At 47.1% G+C, this 21,956-nt stretch overlaps 1 protein-coding gene across 2 annotated transcripts; it reads left to right on the top strand.

The window, feature by feature from the left end:
- The first annotated feature begins 4,028 nt into the window (after window positions 1-4,028).
- On the top strand, window positions 4,029-20,627 carry LOC110210182 (mannan-binding lectin serine protease 1-like). Of its 2 annotated transcripts, XM_078147596.1 has the most exons (5): window positions 4,029-7,997; window positions 11,578-11,763; window positions 14,599-14,666; window positions 16,656-16,755; window positions 18,259-20,627. In XM_078147596.1, exons 2-5 carry the CDS (start codon window positions 11,595-11,597, stop codon window positions 18,447-18,449), a joined length of 528 nt encoding a protein of 175 aa, XP_078003722.1. In that variant the 5' UTR covers window positions 4,029-7,997; window positions 11,578-11,594; the 3' UTR covers window positions 18,450-20,627. The 2 variants fall into 2 exon arrangements, with proteins under 2 accessions (XP_078003722.1, XP_078003721.1); XM_078147595.1 differs by lacking the exon at window positions 4,029-7,997 and having other exon boundaries at window positions 10,879-11,763.
- Window positions 20,628-21,956: the final 1,329 nt, after the last annotated feature.

The raw sequence follows: 21,956 nt of genomic DNA on the forward strand, positions 1-21,956 counted from the left end.
TAGAGGAAGCCTCAGTTTCCTTATCTGCAAAATTGGGGGGGGGGGTTAAGTAGACATCATCAGATCAGATCAGACAGACCTCCAAGGCCCCTTCCAGCTCTAAGCATTAATGAAGCCAATTGATGTGAGTTAATATCTCACTATTCCAGAGGCATAGCTAGCTGGGTGGTATGGTGGATAGAGCAGTGGGCCTGGAGTCAGGAAGACCTGGATTCAAATCTGGCCTCAGACACTTCTTAGTGGTATGACCCTGGGCAAGTCACTTCACCCTGTTTGCCTCAGTTTTCTCAACTATAAAATGGGGATAGTAGGGTTGTTGTGAGGATCAGAGGAGATAGCATATAGTAGGTACTTCCCAGAGTCAGGGCAGCTACATCTGCACCTCAGGCACCAGCAGATACCCCAAGGGGTTTAGGAGTATTCCTTTTCTAATGTCACTGGCAGCTCAAACCCCCATTGGGTACCTCTGTACATGTGCACGCGTGCACGCACACACACACACACACACACACACACACGCACACACAGGTACCAGTGACTAGAGGCTGAGTTCCAATGAAAGTCAATCAGCTTTTAGGAAGGGATGCATGTTTCCTAGGACACTGAAAACAAGAGGAGCATCCCTCAGCAGTCTTCTATGCCACCTCCGCATCTGGAGGGAGCGGGCTCAGATGGAGCTAGTTCCTACTCAGCATTAATCCCACCAAGTTCACAGACAAGAGTGTCATCCGAGGCCTCCTTCCAGCCAGGAGAGCTGGGTCCTGCGGCTCAGTCCTGAGGCTCTCCCCGTGCTCCTCAGAGAATCTGTGCTGGTCTGGCTGCCAACCAGCCTGCTGGGATGCCAGGATCTCAGGGTATCCCCGGGCTCCCAGGTTCTCCCCTGACCTTTCACAAGGGCACGTCCCTGAAAACTGAAAAAGAGCACAAAAGATCAGGGAAGCTCTCCAGGAAGCAGAACCCCCAGCCTCCATGAAGGGGACATGTGCTGCTATACTGTCATTCTGTGGGAAGATGCCTCCCAACCCTGGAGCTCTGTAGCCTCAAACTCCCCTAAAATGAGGGAGCTGGGCTGGACCCCCTCAGAGGTCCTTGCAAGAGGGACAGGGCGAGGAGAAAAGCCTGTGGGGTATCCCCCAAATGAAAATACACAGCCGGCCCTAAAGCAGTGAGGAGTGGACCTCAGCCCCCAAGTGGTGGAACTGGAGATGCCACGGAATCCCCAAAAACCTCCCTCTCCCACCACAGCCTCCTCCTGGCTGTGCCGCGTCAAGCTTGCCGAGGCCAGGCCAGCAACGTGCGGCTCCAGCAGCCTCCACTGTTGGCCAGGCCTTGAGGACAGGGTCAGTGACAGGCTGTGTGTCCAGACCGAGGACCAAATGGCGAGGGGCTCATCACCACACTAGCCACGGAGCCACCCAGTCCGCCGGCTTGCAGAGGGGCTGGGATCTGTGCGGGTGGAGGGATCACCCACCTCCCCAAAATCAGAGACCCCTGCAATACCCAAGAGCAGAATGAATTAAGATCCGGGAGCTAAAAGCCGGCCTCATGGCTTGGCTTGATCACACACCATGGCATCCCGGGCCAAAAAGGACCCCAAAGCCCCTGAGTCCGACCGTCTCATTTCATAGAAGGGGAAACTCAACCTAATTGGGGAGGTGAAGGGAGGGAGCTAGGGAATCGGCGTGTTTATTAGGATAATTACGGACCGGGCACTGTGCCGAGCGCTTCTTAAAAGATCACCTCATTTGGTTCTCACCGTAATTCTTTGAGGTAGGGGCCTTCGGTGTGCTCACTTCACAATGAAGGAAACTGAGGCAAACAGCGACGTTTTCAGAGTCATGCAGCTAGTAAGTGTGTTATGGCAGATTTGAACTCAGGCCTTACTCCAGGCTCCGCAAAACTAAAAATAATAATAATAATAATAATAATAATAATAATAACAACTAACAGTTATTTAGATAGTGCCTACTATGTACCAGGCAACATGCTAAGTGCTTTACAATTATTATCTAATCATCCTTATAGTAACCCTGGGAGGTAGGTGCTATTATCATTCCTACTTTACAAATAAATAAACTGAGGCAAAGAGTTCAGGGTCACACAGCTAGTAATTGTCTAAGGCCAGATTTGAACTCAGGTCTCCCTAACTCCAGGCTCAGGGCCCCACCAGTTGCCTCTAATGGGGGAGGATAAATGGGTAAGGGGTCCGAGGGCTGGCACTAGTGTTAGGAGGGCCCAGGGAAGGCTTTTTGCTGAAGATGGAGTTTGGGCTCAGACTTGGCATTAAGCCCTCAAGTCAGAAGGCAGAGATGGGGCGGGGGAGTACTGTAGGTATGGAGGACAGCCAGGAGAGACAGCCGAGGCCCTGGGCGGAGCAGCCCACCAGGGGAGAAAGGCTGAAGACACCGGGAGGGCAGGAGGGGGCTGGGCTATCCAGGGCTTTGAAGGCCAAACGGAGGATTTGAGAGCGGATCCTTCTGGGGACAGAAGCCACTGGTGCTGATGACATAGTCAGACTCAAGCATTAGGCAGACAGCTGGCCGCAGAGTGAAGGCTGTTCTGTGGGGCTCTCCCTGAGGCCTGACCTCCTCAGCACCTGGCCTCCTAACCTTGGCTGAAACCCAAATTGAATTCAATTGGATCCTTGAACTCAAAAACATCATCTTGATTTTCACTAACCTTTAACCCAAACTTAGTATTTCCTTCAATTATTCAGAAACCTGATTCTGAGAAGGGGCCCACAGGCTTTGCCAGGCTGCCCAAGGGGCCCACGCCTGGCACACAATCAGAGGCCCCGCTTGGGGGGTCAGAGAGAGTGGCCAATCAGCAGGGCGTCTACCCCAGCACCCTGGTCTAAATGAGGAGGATAGGGAGGATGAGGAAGGAGATCTGAGCTTTGACCACAGAGTTTATTAAGAAATCAGGGCTCTGCTGGGCTCTCGGTGCCGGGGACACACTCCCATTGGAGGTAGTGGGGGAAGGGCCTGGCACCCTCACATCTACCACCCAAATCTTGCCAGCCACACAGCACCTGAGGCATAAGGGAGATGTCTCCAAACTACGTTCCCATTGTCCTACGGGACAAACGACCTGGGTGAACCAGCAACCTAAGGAAGCACCTACCTGAGCACAAAAGTAGCAAAGCAAAGGCGCTCCCTGCCCTCAAGAGGCTTACATTCTAATGATGAGATTACAGGAGAGCAATGCCCGGGGAAGGGCACTTTAGTCCAGAAAATCAGAGGGACGGTGGGTGAGCCACGGGGAGCAGACTGACTCTGACCTGACCATGGTTCCCAAACTGGAGGGGAAGGAGAGGAAGTGAAGGTGGCCAGGAGTAGGGAGGAAAGTGAAGCCCGCCTGGGGCCTCTCTGCAATGGCCAGCCAGGTGAGGCCTCACTAGTCAGGTAAGTGGGGCTCCCGGGAAACCCCCCAGGACACAGGGCAGCTGGCCCTTGAGGGTAGGGTGGGGTGAGAGTGGGGAAGGGTTCCAGGAAAAAAATGGCAAAAAAATTGAGGTAGGGGAAAGCCTGCTGAATCTAAAATTATAAGTCCATTACCTTCAAGAAGCAGTAGCTAATTTCAGGAAGGCCTAAATTCAAATCCTCACTCAAATCTTTGCTGGGCAAGTCACCTAAGTACTTTGTGACTCAGTTTTTTGAACAAGACAGTCTCTCAATACTGAATCCTAAAATCTCACGATACTTATCTCTCCAAAGCAGCCAATTAGCATGTAGAGATGCTTCAGAAATAGGATGATGAGATCGTGAACATCAAACCACATAGGACCTCGGGAGTTATCCAGCCCATTCTGTAGATTAAGAAACTGAGGCGGGGCCGCTAGGTGGCACAGCGGATAGAGCACTGGCCCTGGAGTCAGGAGGAACTGAGTTCAAATTCGGCCTCAGACACGTGATACTCACTAGCTGTGTAACCCTGGACAAGTCACTTAACCCAAAATGCCTTGAAGAAAGAAAGAAAGAAAGAAAGAAAGAAAGAAAGAAAGAAAGAAAGAAAGAAAGAAAGAAAGAAAGAAAGAAAGAAAGAAAGAAAGAAAGAAAGAAAGAAAGAAAGAAAGAAAGAAAGAAAGAAAGAAACTGAGGCCCACAGAGGCTACGTGACTAGTCCAAGGTTGTACATATGGTGAGTGACAGAGCCGTGGCACCAGACCCGGTACTCTTTCCCCTACAAATATGTCACACCCACCCTGTGGATCCCAGGCAACATTGCATACACCTAGGATCCTCCCTACCTTGATGAATACTTAGGACTTCAGCCAATCAATATATTTTCAACCCCAGAATAGCCAAATTAGCTTGGGAAATTAATGCGTGGACCATCCCAAGGAGATCTGAATTTTCACAAGAGACAAAATCCTCAGCTAAAGGAATGAGCCTCTAATAGTAGAATTTTAGGTACAATCAGCTGGTCGGGTCTGTAGGGGAGAAGTATCTTGGGAAGGCCATGAGGCCTTCTCACTACCCCTGAAATCACACCCTGTCACCTATGTAAAGTCACCTTCTCTGCCCACCTGCAGAGCTGCTGGGCCTGGCTAAGGATGCCCAGACTTGTCTTATCTCTAATAAATGAAAGAGCTCTGGGGCCACCCACCCACCTAACTGAAAGCTGTCCTCTCCTGGCTTCACAGTGCCCCCATGGGCAGTCCGTTTCCCTTCCTGGTCCAACAGGACGTGGAGGGCTCCCCACTGGGGCTCACACTGTGCCCTAACAAGGTCATTTATGGCTCTCCCAGAGCCATGGTAGATATTGTGCCAAAGGCCATTGTCCACACTGAACGCCCAGACTTAGCACAAAGTCTGGAGCCGTGCAAGAAGGACGAAATGCCCCCATCCAGGTTTTTCCAGGATATCACAGGGGCTGTCGTTTCTTAATGCATGGTTCTTATAACTCCTTTCTTTGTTGTGTCCCTGGTCGGATGCTCTGACTGCACCACCCTAGTTATGCCTCTAGACTCTTTCCCATGTTTTTGCAGCTAAGAGCGGTAGGCCTGGAGTCAGGGAAGTTAAAATCTAGCCTCCAAGTCCCTTAACCTCTGTTTGCCTCAGTTCTCTCACCGTAAAATAGAGAGGACAATAGCACCTCCCACTCAGGGGCTTTGTGAGGACCAGATGAGATTGGTTTTGTGAAGAGCTTAGCATGGTGCCTGGCACATAGTAGGTATTTCATAACCTTCCTTCTTGAGCATGAGGGAGAGAAGAAAACCCGTGTGCGCCATGGACTTGGCATGATGAGCTGCTGAGCCGGGCACGTCAGATGGGGACAGCCCAGCTAGGGATTCAGGTGGCACCCACAGGCTAATCAGCTCCCCCACCCTGCAGATCATTCCCCTCAGTAAGAAATGTAGACGATGACCACACGTGTGCTCGTCCGGGCTGTCCCTGAGGGCCAGAATGGCCTGAGCTGGCTCCTGCTGCAGGGCACGCTGGGCCAGGGCCCCCATCTCCCCCACACAGCAGAGCTCCCGACGAGAGGGGCTTCCTCCAGCAAGCTCTTCTGCAGCCCCCTGCGCCACGTGCACCAGGCTGCTTCGTATGGGGATAAACGGAGACCGTTCTCCCAGTGCCCCTCCCTTTGGTGACCATTTCCCAGTCTGAAGCTTGGACACTGGAATCGGGGATGTCCTTCAGCATGAGTAAGTGAGTGAGAGCTGAGCTGTCCAAGTAGAAGGAAGGGTAGCTACTGTGATGTATCTCATTAATCAAACACCCACTTATTAAGCTCCTGCTGTATACAGGGTGCTGGGAAGACAAATACAGAGAATGAAACATTTCCTGCTCTCACTCTATCAGGGAAGATGAGTCCATTCATCGATAGATACTGAATGAATGTGAAGAGAACAAATCCACTAGAGTGTGGGAGGAAGGATGCTAGCAGCTGAGAGGACCGGGGTAGGCTTCATGCAAAAGGTGTTTAAGCTGCGTCTTCCAGGAAGAGATGCTGGGAGGTAGAGAGGAGGAGTGAGTGTACTCCAGGCATCCACCACTGCTAAGGCAAAGGCTTGGGGATTGGAGATGAGAGTCTCATGAGCAAGGGACAGAGACAAGGCAGGTTTGGATGGATCAAAGAGTGCAGGAAAGGGAGTAATATTGAATATAGTTGGAAAGTTAGTTTGGGGCCAGGCCCCGAAGGAGGTGGGGATTGGAGACAGCTTAGTCCTATGTGGAAGGTGATTGCTTAATACAGGGAAAGGAGAAGAAAGATGGGAGGCGGAGGGATTGTTAGCCACAGGAGTAGTAGTGGGTGGCAGGTGAACAGGAAGGCCTCTAGGCTCCATGGGGCATTGAAGAGGGGGCCAGTCAGCCGGGCCTGGCTGTGCATGGGGCCGGAGGGGCAGGGATCAGAGTGGGAGGTCATGCCCTTTGGGCAGCAAGATGAGGCTCAGACCTGCGAGAAGTATGCAAGGTTCAGAAAGAACAGTAAGAGGGAGCAGCTAGGTAGCAGCTAGGTGGACAATGGATAGGGCACCAGTCTTGCAGTCAGGAGGACCTGAATTCAAATCCCGCCTCAGATACATGAGACTCACTAGCTGTGTGACCCTGTGCAAGTTACTTAAGCCCATTGCCTAGCCGAAAGAAAGAAAGAAAGAAAGAAAGAAAGAAAGAAAGAAAGAAAGAAAGAAAGAAAGAAGGAAAGAAAGAAAGAAAGAAAGAAAGAAAGAAAGAAAGAAAGAAAGAAAGAAAGAAAGAAAGAAAGAAAGAAAGAAAGAAAGAAAGAAAGAAAGAAAGAAAGAAAGAAAGAACAATAAGAGTAAAAGCCAATGTTTAGATAGCACTTTCAAGCCTGCAAGTCTTGGGTTGGGCACTCTGGCCATTTCATGCCCATTTCATAGAAGAGGAAACTGAGGCTCCTTGGAGTTGTAATCTGCCTGTGGTTCCCCCTCATTGCTGCTTATGGACATCAGGCCTTCCTGAGGCCAAGCACGCTCCACCCAGAAGCTCTAAATACCTCTGACAGGAGGCTTACTTTTCCATGGGCATTTTTCTGTGTGGGTCCATAGAGGCCCACACCTGGAGGGAGGCAGCCAGAGGAACAAAGTGGGGTGTCGGGATGTTGCTCCCAGGGGGGTCCGGCATGCTGGGACCGCTGGGTGTCTGCTCCTGCAGGGAGGGTCAGGTTCCCTGAGGGTGAAGCTGTGACAAGAAGTAAATTCAGGTGAGGTAGATGCTCTGATACATCCTCCATCCCCCAAATACTTGGGGAACAGACCGACAGACCGACTCTTTGGGCTCCTCCGTGTACCTCCATCTCTACCCTCCAGGCCTTTGCCTGGTTGCTGTCCCCCATTCCTGAAGGGGTCCCCACCTCCTTCCTCACCACTGCCCCCCAGAATCCAAAGCTTTCCTAATCATGCCCAGCTTCCAGGGCCCGTCCCTCTCCTCCCCATGTCCATCCCTTAACTCATCCCACTTCTGAATAAAGGATTACCTTCCAGAGCTGGACTCGCCCGGTACCCCACCCTGGGGCAGCAGAATCCGAGCTAGAAGTCCTGGAAGAGGTGGGAATCCAGAGAGGCAGGAAGTGGGCACGGGCTCTTAGTAGTTTTTTTTTTCATCCTAACTGCCTCACTTCCCTGAAGTCCAGCTGGGAGATGGAGGCTCCAAGGCCGTTCCTGGCCACCCTCGGCTCCTGGTCGATGGTGAACTGAGTCACACTCCAGGTCCTCCTCTGGGCATTGGGATTTGTGGGTAACAGGACCAGTGGGAGGACTTGATGGAAAGAATCAGAGGCTTCATCACTGCTAGGTAAAGCTGGAGACCTTAATGACCAGGAGGCTGGTTGCAGGACGCAGCTAGGTCAGAGCATCCCCACCATCCCTCAACGCTCCAAGCTCTGGTCTGCACACTCTGGGCGCTTTTGTTCTCTAGGAAACAAGTGGATTGTGACAGCCGCTCACTGCCTGCACTGGCGCCTAGAATCTGAATACGCCCCTCTAACCAGCTCTGACCATCTCCCTCTCTCTGAATTCACAGTTATCCTGGGTGAGTGAGACACAGCCTGAATCTGCAGGTGGTGGCCGAAAGCGTGATTGGCCACTGACAAAATTAATCACCAATTATTCTTACCTGGAGACTTAATTATATAGTCTCTATATTATTGTCAATTGTACCATTGTTATATTTATATTATTAATCAATATCTAGCCTCTAGCATAGTGCTTTGCACTATGTTAGTGTATATAGTATGCTATATCTACTGTTAGCATATAGTAGATATATATATAATTAGCATATATTAATAGTATAGTATGTGTATCCACATATTATTAGTATACAGTATATATCATTATGTAATATATTATTTGTATATAGAATATATAATTGTATATGATATATACTATTAGTATATAGCACATAAATTAGTGCATATATATCAATAGTGTGTAGTATGTGTATGTATATATTATTTGCATATAGTATATATTATTAATATGTAATGTTCATTTGTTTATAGAATGTATAATTAGTATGCAATATATTATTGGTATATGGTATATATTATTAAAATATAGTATATCTTAGCAGTATGTAGTGTATATTATTAGTATGCACTATATATTAGTAGTATGTGCATGTATGCGTTATTAGTATGCAGTATATATCATTCGTATGTAATATATTGTTTGTATATAGTATATATATTTAGTATGTAATATATTAATATATGGTATATATGCTATTAGTGTGTAATATATTATTAATGCACAGTATACTATTAATATATATTATTAGCATGTATTATGTATTATTAGCATATAATATATGTAATTAGTATGTAGTATATATTATTTTTATGCTGTATATACTATTGGTATGTAATATATTAGCAGTATATAGTATATATAAGTAGTACCTACTATACATATACGCACACACGCACGCACACACACACACACACGCACACACACACACACACGTATACGCTATTAAGAAATGTTGACTGAGGAGCAGATAGGTGGCACAGTGGATACGGCTCTGGCCTTGGAATCAGGAGAACCTGAGTTCAAATCCGGCCTCAGACACTTAACACTTGCTAGCTGTGTGACCCTGGGCAAGTCACTTGACCCCAATTGCCTCACCAAAAAGCAAAAAAGAAAAAAGAAAAAAATGTTGACTGAATTGAATGCTGGTTGAAGTAATTATGTCATGCATTCATTAAGAAGCCTCTCAGTATCATCTGAACTCGGGTTTGCAGGGTGTCATACTTGGAGCTGAGCTACAAGGTTCTGCAAGACTCCAGAGCTCAGCCAGAATCAGATCGAAATGTAAATAGGAAATATCTAACAAAACAAATACAAACTAAATGCAACCCAGATAGTGGTGGTTTGTAGTTTTCCGAGTCAATCAGTGGCTGACATCATTGGTTTCAGAGGCGTGGCTTTATCTCCCAGCCCCGCTGACCTTTGCCAAGGCACTGTGTCTACCTGAGTTTCACTGTTCTCATCCATAAAATGTAGACATAATTTCTCTATCAACTTCACAAGGTGGTTATGAGATCAAATGAGATCCTGTGTGTAAAAACATGGAGTGTATTGAGTGACTGCCATATACCCAGCCCATTCTGTATAAAATGTACTCTCTTTCACTCATAATCCTATGCCCTAAGTGCAGAGAAAGAAAAAACTCTAATCTGGGACACAGATCATAGGAAAAGCAATGGCTTAGACTCAGAGAATCTGGGTTCCAGTATAATCTTGTCTCCTTAATTGATACCCACATGACTTTGGAGTAGTCACATAAGCTCTGGCCCTCGTGTCCTCATCTGCAAAGTGAGTGATTAGGCTAGGTGACCTCTCAAGTGATTCTCAGTCTCTCCCAGCCCCAAGTCTCAGATTATCCTCGAACCCATGGGAGTTGATGATGTTTTCTGAGAGAGAGAAGAGGACTCAAGGCAGGGCCTTGAAGTGCAGGCATGTCTTGGCGATGTTTCAGGTTTGGTTCCAGACCACTCCATGGAGTGAGTATCGCAACAAAGTGAGTCACACAAGTTGTTTGGCTTCCCAATGTGCATAAAAGTTATGTTTACCGTAGTATGTTTATGTTTAAAAACGTTATGTTCATCTTGTAGTCTATTAAGTGTGCAGTAGCATTACATTAAAAAAAACCCCATGTCAATACCTTACTTTAAAAACACTTTATTGCTAAAAAGTGCTAACTGTCTTCCAAGCCTTCCGTGGGCTGTAATTTTTGCTTGTGGAGGGTCCTGCTTCGATGGAGATGGCTGCTCACTGATCACACGGTAGTTGCTGAAGGTTGGGGTGGTTGTCGCATTTCTTAAAAAAGGATAACAATGAAGTTTGCCCCAATGATTGATTCCTCTTTTCACTGGAACACTTAGAGGCCATTGTGTTAATTGGCCTAATTTCAATGTTGTTGCCTCTCAGGGACACAGGGAGGCCTGAGGAGCGGGCAGGAGATGGGGAATGGCCAGTTAGTGGAGCAGACAGAACACACACACATTTGTCGATTCACCACCTTATATCAATGCAATTTACCCTCAAAACAATTCCAATAGTAACATTGAAGATCACGGATCACAGATCACCATAACAGATATAGTAATAATGAAAAAGTTCGAAATATTGTGAGAATTACAAAAATGTGACACAGACACGTGGTGTGAGCACATGCTGTTGGGAACATGTCATAGGGTTGCTACCCACCTTCAGTTTGTAAGAAATGCAATATCTGCAAAGCGCAATAAAATGGGGTGTGCTCATATACCCTCCTGTTAGTGGACAGGACATGAATGATGACCTAGCAAAGGAGATAAGGCTTAAAGCATTACTCCTCCCATGGGAATTTACAAGTACCAAATGATGATGGAAAGAGTTCTAGGTTTGTAGTCAGAGAAGTTGGGCTCTTTACTCCTGTTGGCAAGTTACTTCTGGTCTCTTAGACTGTTCCTTGTCTACAGAGCAAGAGAATTGGACTAAGTCAATCTACAAGCATTCATTAGGTGCCTGTGCTGGTACTGGGCCCTTGCCCTCAAGGAGCTTACATTGTATTGGGTGAAACTATATGTGAATGAGCTCTCTTCCAGCTTTCAATCTTATGAGCCTGGAATTTCTACTTCCAGGTAAAGTCTCTTCCAACTCTAAATACTATGAACCTATAATTTTTTTTTTACTGTAACAGATAATACACAACCAAACATTAATGGTGGAATTTCAGACATCAGCAAGCCAGTAGGAGAAATCTGTTGTGAGGTGGAAGAGATCTTCTTAGTACCACCCCACACCGAAGCGTAGGCAAAGGCATTCTCCACCTACTCTTAAAGCCAACCCTACTTTTTTAACTTGGGCCAATGGCTTATTCTTTCTGTGTCTGGGACTCTTTAAAAGAAAAAGATAGAAGCTTGTCTTCACCATCAACTGATTAAGCCCCATTCCATCTCCTGACCCTATGTCCTCCGTGTTCCTCAGCCATGCCAGATCTCTGGTAAATGTGGAGACAGGAGAGAGATGACAATATCACACAGAAGTTACACCAGCCCTCCAGGAACAGAAGGCCTTCTCCAAATGAATGCTTCCCCTCCCCCTCTTTCCTTCTTTCCATCTAGGAAAGCACAGAACACAGATGAAGGATGACACAGAGCAGCAGCTCCAGGCAAAGAGTATAACCTTCCATCCATCTTACAAGGCCACCACATTCGAGAATGACCTCGCTCTAATCGAGCTGCTGGAAGGGCCAATGTTGAATGACTATGTGATGCCCATCTGCCTCCCAGAGGGGCCCCCGCAGGAAGGTACCCATTCATGGGGGGAATTCCCCAAGCCCCACGTCACCACCCTGATGTTCTCCATCTTTGAGTGAGGTTCCTACTCTGTGCTATACCTAGAAGTGATCGGGTTGAGGGGCCTCCTGCCAGAGGGCATTATCAGGCTACCTCTGGCAGACCCCAATGGTTCCCTCCACTGATAGTCAGCATGACCCAGAGACTGAGTCCCAGGGAGGGCCTTGACCCAGTTTACCCTCCAGGTCCTCATTGTCTTCATTTCATCCAGGGATGTTGAAACAAATGATTGAGATCTTCTATGAAAGCCTTTGGTCACACTGAGACTGAGAGGACAGAGGAGCTGGAGTCTTGGCAGATCAAGTCTTTGCTGCAGACCTAAGCTATCTAGATTTTAGCAAAGTCCTGGACGAATGCCTTCTTGCCTTTCCTTGCTGACAAGATGGAGGTGGGGGGGGGTGGTATGGGCTGGATGATACCATAAGTGGATTAAGAACTGGTTGAATGACCCTTCCAAATGAGAGTCACCAGCGGGTCAATTCAAGCCCCTTAGAGTTCAGAGAGATGCCTGCTGGGAAAGGGTTCCTCCCCTTTTCTGTGTCCAGGACCCCGTTGGAAGTCTGGGGAAACTGATGGACCAATTCTCAGAATAATGTTAAATACACAAAAAAAATTTTTAAATTGCAAAGGAAATCAATTTTGAAATGAAATTATCAAAAAAAAAATTAAGTTCACTGAATACAGGTTAAAAAACTTTGTCAAGGGCATCTGTCTTTGGGTGTGGTTCATTTTTCTATTTGTGGCTTAGATGAAAATGTAAAGGCATTCTTGTCAAATTTCCAGATGGTACAAAGATGAGAACAGCTAACAAGTGGGCTGATGGTGCCAGGATCCAAGAAAATCCTGACAGCCTGACAACGGCTTGAATCTAATGAGACAAAATTTCATATGGAAAAAAATGGAAAGTTCTGCATTTTAATTTTAAAAATCAACTTCAGAGACACAGGATAGAAAGACAGAGTGACTGAATGGGACAGGGATGGAACTGATAGCATTCACTGGGGAGGTTTAGCCGACAACATAGAGAAGGAAGCAAAGTGTGGGAAGTGACCTCAAGTTCTTAGAGGCTTGTCCTGTGGAAGGGGGGTCAGCCTTGGGCTGCTTGGTTCTAGAGGGCAGAACCAAGACCAAAGCCTGGAGTGGGGGAAGGTGATGAAAAAGAGAGATTCAGGCTGGATGTTGAGGAAAGCCTCCTAACAATGAGCTGCCCCAAAGTGCCCGGGCTGACCCCCGAGGTGCTGAGTTTCCTTTCCCTGGAGGACCTCAAGCATGAGCTGGGTCACATCGTTGGTAGAGATAGCGCAGAGGGAGCTCTTGTTCAAACTAGATACCCCTAGACGCTTACCCTCGATGCTGTCAAAATTCAAGGTTCTGGACGTCAGTGAAAGATAATGGATTCCTTGAGTAGATAAATTGTTAGACTGTAAGATCCTTGAGAACAGGGCCGTCTTTTGCCCTTAGCACACTTAGCACAGTGGCTGGTACATAGCAGGCACTTAATAAATGTTTATTGAATGAAATTGATGGATCACCTTGAGCTGAGAGGCAAGTCCCTCCCCACCCAGGATGCCAGGTTTCATAGACATAGAATCCTTTAACTTGAATGGTTTTTCAAGGTCTCATCAAGTCTCGTGCTATGAGATCTTGCTGCCAGCAATATTTTTGCTCTAGAATATTGAAGAAGAAATGACTCATGTATCAAAATGCTTACATGGTAGGGCAGGATTTGGGGGCAGGGAAATTTCTTCCATTTCCTCTGGAATTTCACTGTTTGCCAATCCAAGGCACCCTCCAAACCCTTTGGGCCACCATGTAATGGTACATGGCTAGAGATGGTAGGGAAGATCCAATAAGATAATTTCTATGAAATGCTTTGTAAACTTTAAAGCACTGTACAAGTGCGGTGATGATGATAATGATGATGATACAGCTTATTCTCCTATGGCATGTTCTCAAGATCCACCATCCTTATCATGCTCTCTATATGATCTATACCTTGCCCATATGTCTTCCTAAAATGTGGCACCCAAGACAGGATGCCCGGGGCAGATCACAGAGACCTTCCTCTGGCCTCCTTCTCCTCTTTCCTGGAGATTATATGTCTCTCCTTGCGCAGCCTCAGGTCACTCGAGTTTTTGTGGCTACTATATAACCATGGATATGATGGGTATTGAGCTCTGGTCCCTAAAATGCCCCAACCCTTTTTGAATGTAATGCTGTCTGGCCAAGCCTCCCTCATATTATAGCCACGATGGTGGTTTTTTTAAAGCCAAGTTGGTATCTGGGGGCTGCAGGGGCTAGTGGGCTGTGTTTGGACTCAGTGTCCCTAAGTGTGACTCCAAGATTTTCCCTTCACACCTCTGTGGTGCAGAGCAAGTCAACCTCTCTGAGTCTGTTTGGTAAAATAACAGTTGGTTCAGTTCTGAGTCTATGGACCTATGATTATATATTGACCTCAAATAAATGCTATCTTATTCCATTCCTTCCAGGGTTCTAGGCTGTCAAGATCTTTGTGTGAATCCTGACCCTGTCACTCAGTGTAAGCTCTCCCTCCCAGCTCTGTCACTTGCAGACTTGGTAAAGAGTGACTTCAACCAGGTCATGAATTTAAATAATGTTTAATAGCATGAAGCCAATCACTGATCCCTGGGACACTCCACTAGAAACTTCCTTCCAATTATCCTGCAATGCTTTATCCGTCAGGAAGGGAATTCATCCATCCCACACAGGAGTAGAATGAGAGTCGAGAGTTTCCATATTCACACCATCTTCTTCTCCCACTTCCAGGTACAATGGTTCTTGTGAGTGGCTGGGGAAAGCAGATCCAGAATAGAATCCCAGAGTCCCTGATGGAGGTAATCTCTCACGCTCAGGAGGACACCTGTGTGATAGCCAACATTCCTCCATGGGAGCTTTTCTAAGGAGAAGAGTGGGAAGGGAATGAGGAAGCAGCACAGAAAGAAGGTTTGGAGGAAAAAGAACTATGGGAAGTCTGATCTTGCTTCCCATTGGATCCAGCCACAAAGCCCATTGGAACATTGAGCCTTAGTCAACATGAGCCCTCAAAGGGACACCCCTTGTCCCTGGTGACCTGGGAAACTCCTCCTGGAGACAGGGGGCTGAGATCTCTAGCTATTAGCCTTGCCTATTGGTAAACAAATACAGGTCCCCTTTGGATGGTAAGCCAAGTAAAAGGCTAGCAGGGTCTTTGGAGAGCCCTCAGGGACCTGCATTCATTATAGCCCTGGCTTGACTCGTTGGCCTTAAAGAGGCCATGAAATGAGTAAAATGATCTATGGAAGGAAGCACAGGAGTATAGCCTTGAGAAGAGAAGACAAAGGAGGCAAGATAGTGGCCTGTTTCTCAGCCATTCATTCATGCCCAACTCTTCATTAGTCCATGGACCATAGCTTGCCAGGCCCTTCTATTCTCCACTCTCTCTCAAAGTCTGTCCAAGTTCATGTTCGTTGTTTCCATGACACTATTAGGAGCCAAGGTGATGGAGTAAGCATAAGCATGACATTATCTGTCCATCTCATCCTCTGCCATCCCCTTTTCCTTTTGCCTTCAATCTTTCCCAACATCAGGGTCTTTTCCAATGAGTCCCATCTTCTCATTATGCGGCCAAAATAGTTCAACTTCAGCATTGGACCTTCCAGTGAATAGCCTGAATTAATTTCTTTAAGTATTGACTTAAGTCTCTGAGTCTTCATGACTCCATTTAGGGTCATCTTGGGAAAGATACTGGAGTGGTTTGCCATTTTGTTCTCCAGCTCATTTTACAGGTAACTGAGGCAAACATGGTTAAGTGACTTGCCCAGGGTCACAAAGCTAATAAGTTGTCTGAGGCTAGATTGGAACTCAGGTCTTCCTGACTCCAGGGCCAGCTCTTTATCCACCACACCCCTTAGCTGCCCCCGATAGTTGTCTACAAATACTTAAAGGTCAGCGATGCAGAAGAATAATTCAAGTTGTCCCTCTTGAGAGGACAGAGGATGAAACTAGAAGCAATGGGTCAGCATCTCAAAGAACCAAATTTAGACTTGATGTCAAGGGGTGGAGAGAAAAGTCTCAATAATTAGAGCTGTCTCAAAGTGGAAAGAGGTGGTGTGATGTGAACATGGAAGTCAAGAAGACCTGAGTTCAAGTCCCACTTCTAACCTATCCTGGGCAAGTGACAATCCCAAAAGCACCTCTCCAAGACAGAAGTTACAAAGAAGATGCTGACCTGCATTGGTAGAGGGTGTTTCCTCCATCTGGGAGTTCCCTTTGCCAAAGAAATAAGAAGTCTTGATCGACAGATAGAGGTCACTGTCATTGGAGGTCTTTGTGCAAAGGTTGGATGACCACTGGTCAGGAATGACATAAAGGGGAGTCCTGTCCAGGCACATACTGGACTGGATGCTGCCAAGGTCCCTTTCTATCCAATAGTCTGTGACCCTGTGCTGGCACACACACACACATACACTGCTAATAATTATGCATTTCTGAAACATTGCCCTTATACAACAGGCTTTAAATCATTCATTTGTCATCATTTCTCAAAGCCCGTCCATGGAGACTCTTCTTCTCACTTTACCTAGTGGAAGCCATGGTTCATCTGGTCTCATGAATCAATCAATCAATTAATTAACAGCAATTGTGTGCAATCATCATGTGGTAATCCTATTATGAGCCAGTTACAGCAGAGGAAGCATTCGAATTCAGGGTCCCAGCAGGTGTCTCACAGTCTACTCCATACCAGAACAAGAATCCCTTAATCAACCAGTGGTCATGCAGCCTTGAGCCCTTCAGGCAGGGGAAAGGTCCTTTCCCTAATTTAACAAAAAATGCCTCTGTTCTAGATCGAAGTGCCCATAGTCAACCACGAAGCTTGCCAGAAAGCATATGCCAAAATCAATCTGAAAGTCACCAGTGACATGATTTGCGCTGGAGAAAGGGATGGTGAGTAATCCCCAACCTAGTCTGGCCAAGAGGTCGGGAGGGTGGGGGGTGAGCCCTTCCCAGGTCTTGAGGCTCCACGGTGAGGAGAATAGACACCAACAAGATCATTCATGGAGTCATTGGGAGAGCATGTGCCTATAGCAGGGCTCATGGGGGCCAGGGGATGGTACAAGGGAGCAGGTCTGATTGGTAAAGGACAGGCAGGAAGGCAGGGGGCTACTTTTACTGGAGAATATCATGCCTGAAATCAGGAAGAGCTGGGCTTGAATTCAACTCCATCACTTACTACCTTTGGGACTTCTCTCAGCTTGGGTTTGCCTACCTATAAAGCAGGTATCTTAGTAATATTCTTACTGTTGCTGGGAGGCTCAAAGGAGGTCATGTTGGCAAAGCGGCTGGCAAGCTTTTTTTGCAGCTAGGTGGCACAGTGGTTAGAGTGCTGGGCCTGAAGTCAGGAAGATCTGAGTTCAAATCCAGCCTCTGACATTTGCTAGCTGTGTGATTATGGGCAAGTCACTAGCCTCTCAGCTTCCTCATGTATAAAATAAGGGCAATAATACTAACACCTACTTCCTCAGGTTGGTATTAGGATAAAACAAGATAATATTTGTACCTTGTAATGCTATTCAATACTAGCGATGGCAATGATGACAGTGCTGATGATGGAAACAGTTCAACAGAGATGTATTTGGGGGGATGATAAGAAGAAAAAGCAATGAGTGGACTTCAGGGTAAGGAAAGTAGAGGGCAGTGTGTGTCAAGGGAAAGAATACAGGCTATGGCATGAAAAAATCATGGTTCAAATCCCGCCTTTAATGTTTTTCACCTGTATGACCTTGGGCAACTCACCTGATTCCCTGGATCTCTGTTTCTTTATCTGCATATCTGTTAAAAATGATTTTGTTTCTCCCTCCCTACTCTCTCTCTCTCTCTCTCTCTCTCTCTCTCTCTCTCTCTCTCTCTCTCTTTCTCTCTCTCTTTCTCCCCCTCTCTCTGTGTCTTTCTCTCTCTCTCTGTCTCTCTGTCTCTGTCTTTCTCTGTCTCTATCTCTATGTCTCTCTGTCTTTCTCTGTGTGCGTGTCTCTGTCAGTGTCTCTTTGACTCTCTCTGTCTCTGTCCGTCTCTCTCTCTCTCCCCCATCTATCTCTCTGTGTCTGTATCTGTCTCTGTGTCTGTCTCTGTCTTTGTCTCTCTCTCTTTCTCTGTCTCCCCACTCCTCTGTCTCTCTTTCTCCAGTTCTTCCAAGCTGGCCAGATGGCCTTGAATGCTTCCCTTGTCTGAGGCACGGAGTCCTGTCCACTAAAATGGAAGGATTGTACTAGATGGCCTTTCCAAGTCTATGATTTAAAGGAGGGTGTTATCTCTTCACCTGGCTTTCCGAAATTGTGCCTCAGAGGCTCAGATATGGAGGGTTTGAGGGGGTATAGGGACTAGTTAATGTTTTAGGGACCCCTACTATGGGCAGAAGCACCTTCATGGCTCCTATCTCTTTTTGTCCCTTAGGAGGGAAAGATGCTTGTGGTGGGGATTCTGGAGGCCCTATGGTGACCCGTAGTGAGGAGCAATCCCCCTGGTACTTGGTGGGCACTGTGTCCTGGGGGGATGGCTGTGGCAAGAAAGACAGATACGGCGTGTACTCCAGCATCCACGAGAACCAAGCCTGGATTCAGAAAGTCACTGGAGTTCAGAACTAGACCCCTGCCTGTGGCCACGTGGAGCAATGGGCACTAGAGGCTGCTTGTCTGACCTCAGGTTGCCCCACCACCCTGTCCATTCCCTCCTTGGAAGAAGCCAGAATAGACTGGGCAATGTTTGCCCCTCTGCCCCAGCTGCTGACCGTGGTCAGCAGTGAAGCATTGCAGTCTTTGGCACATGCATGGAGGGCTGTATGATGCCTCTGTGCCCTTCTTTGTCTTTTTCCCCCCACCCTCCTGGCCCCACTTATGTGCTGTGAGACCTGGCAGCAGTCAACATCAAAGCTTTAAAAAAGAAAAAAAGTCAATGGGATCTGATATCCCAGGATTAAGAATATCCTCACCTCATCCTAGGGGATATTTCAGGAACCTTTATAACCTTACCTGTCTATCTGTTGCAGCCAAATAGCCCACAGTAAGCGAATTAAATGTAGTTCAATACCTCCTACATATCAGAGCCTGTGCTAGATGCCAGAGACACAAAGACAAAGCTTCTGCCCTCAGGAAGCTTACTTGCTGGCCATGCAAGATCATCCTGAATGGAAGCTGTACAAGAGAGGCCTCGGAGCATCTGAGCAGAAACTCAACCGCTGTGGCTCCCAATCCTGGCTTTGCCCTACCTGGAAACTTGTCCTCAGAACCAGCTGATTTACTCCTCTGTGCCTCCCTAGCCATTCCTGTAAAGGGGGATGCTTCCACCTACCTCACCGAGCATCAAACGCCTGCTGTGTTAGAGAGCCACACCAGATGCCCACAGGAGGGTGGGCCAAGTAGCCTGTTGACACAATGTTTGGGAAACACATAAAATAGTCAAATGTTCCAGCTCATTGTTCCATCTACAGACACATTGTTCCATCTCCAGGAGAGGGGAGATTTAGTCTACTAGGGCCAGCCTATGATGGGAAATAACCCTAAGATGAGACTGAAGTTCCCCTTATCCTAAGAGTTGGAACTTCCCAAGACCTACCAAGAGCTGTAGAGTTCACTTTGGAGCCAGAGGAATGGGGTTCCAATCCTGGTTCTGCCACTTCTACTCATGTTGCCTTGCAAAAGTCACTAAACACCCTCCAGGCCTCAGTTTCCTCACTGTAAAATGAGGGTGTTAGATCAAAATTGCTTTAAATCATCTCCAGTTCTCCCAAAACTTTCTGACACTGCAGCTTCAGGCATTTTCTCTCTTCTTCAGTCTGGGATTCCACACCTCTGTAGTCACTTGATTTTCCATCAATATGGGCTCAGCCCCCATGATCTCCATTGGGAACCCTGCTTTATTTTGTCCTGGATGGCCCTCAAAGGTCCATCTTGGGAACATCGTCTTTCCCTCCCCTTCTTTTCCATTATTCTCTGGCATGGATTTGGAATGTTCTGGGATTTCAGAACAATTGAGACATAAGGACAAAGGAGCTGTGACAAGGAAGACCAAGGAAGGGGCAGAGCAAATATACTAACCTGAGGAGACTGCTTCCCCATTGGGAGCTCCCTACACCGATGTAATCCCAAATCCAGTCATCCAAACCATTATTCGCCACTCTGGCATTACCTTTACCTTGTTCTCTCTGATCTGAAAGTCTCAAGAGAGGACCAGTTCTGAAACAGATTGAGCTGGGCTCCTGGCCCTTGCAAACCAGGTATAAAAAAACTCAAAATTTCACAGCTGCACTCAGACCCGTTGTCAGCTCTCTGTTGCAGATGCTGTCTCTTCTGTGTCTCCCAGAGCCCAGACTCATCTTCCAGTCTGGGCCTGTCACCCACTTCTTCCAGAGGCCGGTCTGCAATTCACTCAGGCACAGTCCTCTAAAGCAGGACTAGACTTGAAACTGACTCAGGGACCGTTCATGAATCCCCTCCCCATTGGCTGGGATGTGGGGGACCCTCGGGGCCCTCTTGACCATATCCCTCCCTTTTCTCTGAGGCATGGCCTGGCCTGCCCATGGGAACAACATTTCTTCTTTGCACACATGCCCATGGTCAGGACCAAAGGATGTAATGTAAGAAAGGCACTTTGTAACTCTGAAAGCCCCACAAAAATGTGAGTGATCCAATTTTTGGCACAGCTCTTAGCCCATGGCTGGAGGATAAACAACAAATGTTAGAAGCAAAAATAGTCAGAAGTTCAACAGTAACAGAGGCTGGGTGCTTTCTGATTGCTCTACATAAAATCGTGATTGAGTCCACGTTCCCCAAGTTTGTTTGTTTTTTCCCTTCTGAGAAATCCTCATTTCACTCGTTTCTGGCTAATCAAGGTTTTAGTGTATTAATGAAGGTTTGCATGTAAAACCCAGAAGACCTGGGTTCAAATGTCCCCTTGGATACTCACTATTTGTGTGACCATAGGAAAGTCGCATCGATTCCCTGGGTCTCCATATTTTTGTCTTGAGAGAGGCATTGGTGGGCATAGTAGAAAGCAGACTTAGCTCACACTTGGAAGACCTGGGTGCTAATCTTGGTACCCCCCCATGGGCCTCAGTTTCCTCATCTGGACATTGAACGGGTTGGTCCCATTGACCTCTGAGGTAGCTTCCAGCTCTTTATCTATGGTCCTAGAATATCTAACAAAGAGATGAGAAGATCTCCGGCTTAGGAGACCTCCCCTGTGCTCACCTGGGCTTAGTGAAAGTCACCAGTCACCCTCCCCCATAGTGGAATGGAAACCAGTAGGAACAAAGGAGCTATTATCCTATAAATGACTGTAATTGCCAATAGAGAGATACAAAAATTGTGCTTGAGCAGAAGAACAGTATGTTACAGAAGCGACACCTTAAGGCAAGAGTTCCTAACCCGGAGTCCTTAAAAACATTTCAGAGGGTCCATGAATTTAAGCCCAAAGAATGTCCACCTGTATTTTCACTGACCTTTGATTCCTTTGAAAACCCATGTATTTTATTTTCTGCATTTAATAACACGATGGGGGAGGAGGGGGTGTCCATAGGCTTTGGCAGACTGACTGTCCAAGGGCGCCGTGACATGAGGAAGGGCTAGAAGCCCTACTTTGGGCTATGAATTGCATTCAAGTGCTGCTAAAGTCTTTTCTAGTGGTCAAATTCTGTGATCTCCCAACAGTTCCCCTGGGCTTGGCTAAAGCATTCCATCAATCATTCCTCCATTGGATAGTAGGAAAAGTGCTGGTCCTGGAATCAGGAGAGACATTGTTCAAGCCTTGCTTCTGACACTTACTGACCAGGAGTGGACACTTAGCCTCTCAGTGCCTCAGTCTTCTCATCTGCTAAATGGGAATCATAATATCAATGGTACCTACTTTTCACAGCCTTGAGGTGAGAGTCTCATGAGATAAAGTTTCAAGTGCCCTATGAATGCCAGCAATAGTCTACCTCCACCCCTAGATTATGTAGACACAGCAACATCTAAACCAGAGGCTGGTGAGTCTACCTGTGAAAATCTGCCCCCAGCCCTGGGCCCTGGACCACCTCCAGAGGTCCAGCTCTGAAGAGTCAGCATCCCTCACCAGCAATTTGCTTCCTTCCTTCCTTGGTTCCTACCCCTACCATA

This window comes from Phascolarctos cinereus, unplaced genomic scaffold (genome assembly GCF_003287225.1).
Source record: "Phascolarctos cinereus isolate Bilbo 61053 unplaced genomic scaffold, phaCin_HiC Scaffold_7;HRSCAF=346, whole genome shotgun sequence".
NCBI classification, from domain to species: domain Eukaryota; kingdom Metazoa; phylum Chordata; class Mammalia; order Diprotodontia; family Phascolarctidae; genus Phascolarctos; species Phascolarctos cinereus.